Raw genomic sequence first — 1,716 nt, 5'->3', positions numbered from 1 at the left:
ACAACAATAAGTCAAAAATATGTGTCTTTTTATAAATTTTAAGATATTTAATTTAAATGGTGAAATTCAATTGAATGAAATTAAATCTAATAATTATAATACAAATAATTAAAATCAAATTTAATAATTATAATACAAACAATTAAGTTTATCAAATCAAATTTAATAATTAAAATCAAATTTAATAATTATAATACATCAAATCAAATTTAATCAAATCAAATTTAATAATTATAATACAGACAATTAAAATTGTTGGTATAATGAACCAATATTATTCTAATTTATTAAAAATTAAATTATTAATGAATTTAATAAAAATATTCAATACTAACACAACACATATAAACATCTTTAAATATAACAAATATAAACATCTTTTAATAGTGCCCTTATTAGAATAGTCTCCTTTAATTATTGGAGTAAACATGTTTTAATTATTGGAGTAAACCTGTGAGAACGGATTAATACTGAAATATTATTAGACAACAATGGGAACCTTAAGGTAGTATTCGTCGGATTACTTAAATACAAATAGGTACAAAAACACATAATTTTCACAATTCATTGTGCATATGCACAATCAGATTCACAATATTCTAGAACAAAAACACACGGACCTATAAACAATGGTTTTTTTTTTCCCCGATACTTATTTCTCAGTACTATTTTCAGATAAAATAGTATCCGAGTGCGGACTCGCCTACCAAGTACCAACTATAAATAAAATTAAAATATAAAATCGACCTAATATGATCATCCCTGTCTCTCTAATTTTCTTAAGATATCCATTTTCCTAAAAACGTTTCATGTGAAAGATGGTATTTTCAACCCTTACATAATTTAAGGTTTTTAACTGAATATATCCAGTTGACTAAACCAATTAACTGTCTAGTATACCATCTTTACATAAAACTTTTCTTACGAAAATAACTATTAATTTTCTTAACATGATTAGCCAGTGCCAGTGACTCCAAGGTCTTGCTTGTTGTCATCTTTGCCAGCACCAAAGACAGGACCACCTTTGCCAGCAGGGTCAGAGACCTTCTCCTGCATCTTATCGATCTGAATTTTGCCTTGATCCTCCTTTGAACGCAAGTCAGTCCTCGTTCTATTCTCTCCTCCTTCTACTGACTCGTACACCGTTGCTGTCCTTGCTTCTTTCGGCTGTGCCCCTTGTGCCCCTGACATCCTACCTTCCCTCCCTTCAATTCCTCTCTTCAATTTTCCACTAGTAACTACCAATCACTCTCTGTTCTTCAACCTTTTTTTTCGCCCCAACTTGCTGTATGTAATTGTGTGATACTACTATATATAATGCAGTGTGTTTGATGAAGTGAGTAAAACGGTGACAAAGTTGCATGTTGGTGGCACTGCAACCAAATATACCAAGATAAACCACGTGGAATTATACCGGGTCTAATAACTTACACGTATATAGACATGTGCCACTTATGCTTTCAACTTCTGCCACGTTTACTATATATTCTTTCTTTAGTTACGAGTCTATATCTATATCCTCTGCGCGAATAAAACAAAATGAAAAAACAAATTGTAGTTATTATATAGATTAAAAGAATAATAGTAGATAATTAATTTAACTAAAAAAAATATGTTTGTATTAAATTTTAAATTTTTAATAATATAAAAATAAAATATTAATTAAAATTTTTAACTAAAACTAATAAAATTATTTATTTTTAAATATTTTTAATA

General features: G+C 28.1%; 1 protein-coding gene across 1 annotated transcript; it reads right to left on the bottom strand.

Moving 5' to 3' along the window:
• Positions 1–765: 765 nt before the first annotated feature.
• LOC107458891 (uncharacterized) lies at positions 766–1,292 on the bottom strand. Its single transcript, XM_021127901.2, has one exon. The coding sequence runs from the start codon at positions 1,189–1,191 to the stop codon at positions 955–957; it is 237 nt and encodes a 78-aa protein (XP_020983560.1). The 5' UTR covers positions 1,192–1,292; the 3' UTR covers positions 766–954.
• Between the last annotated feature and the right edge of the window lie 424 nt (positions 1,293–1,716).

This window comes from Arachis duranensis, chromosome 7 (genome assembly GCF_000817695.3).
Source record: "Arachis duranensis cultivar V14167 chromosome 7, aradu.V14167.gnm2.J7QH, whole genome shotgun sequence".
Taxonomy (NCBI): domain Eukaryota; kingdom Viridiplantae; phylum Streptophyta; class Magnoliopsida; order Fabales; family Fabaceae; genus Arachis; species Arachis duranensis.
Note: the sequence above shows the minus strand (reverse complement) of the source record. Positions and strands in the feature narration are given on the sequence as shown.

Excerpts from the sequence above, each read along its gene's own strand:
- LOC107458891 (XM_021127901.2), bottom strand. The coding sequence starts at position 1,191 with ATGTCAGGGGCACAAGGGGCACAGCCGAAAGAAGCAAGGACAGCAACG.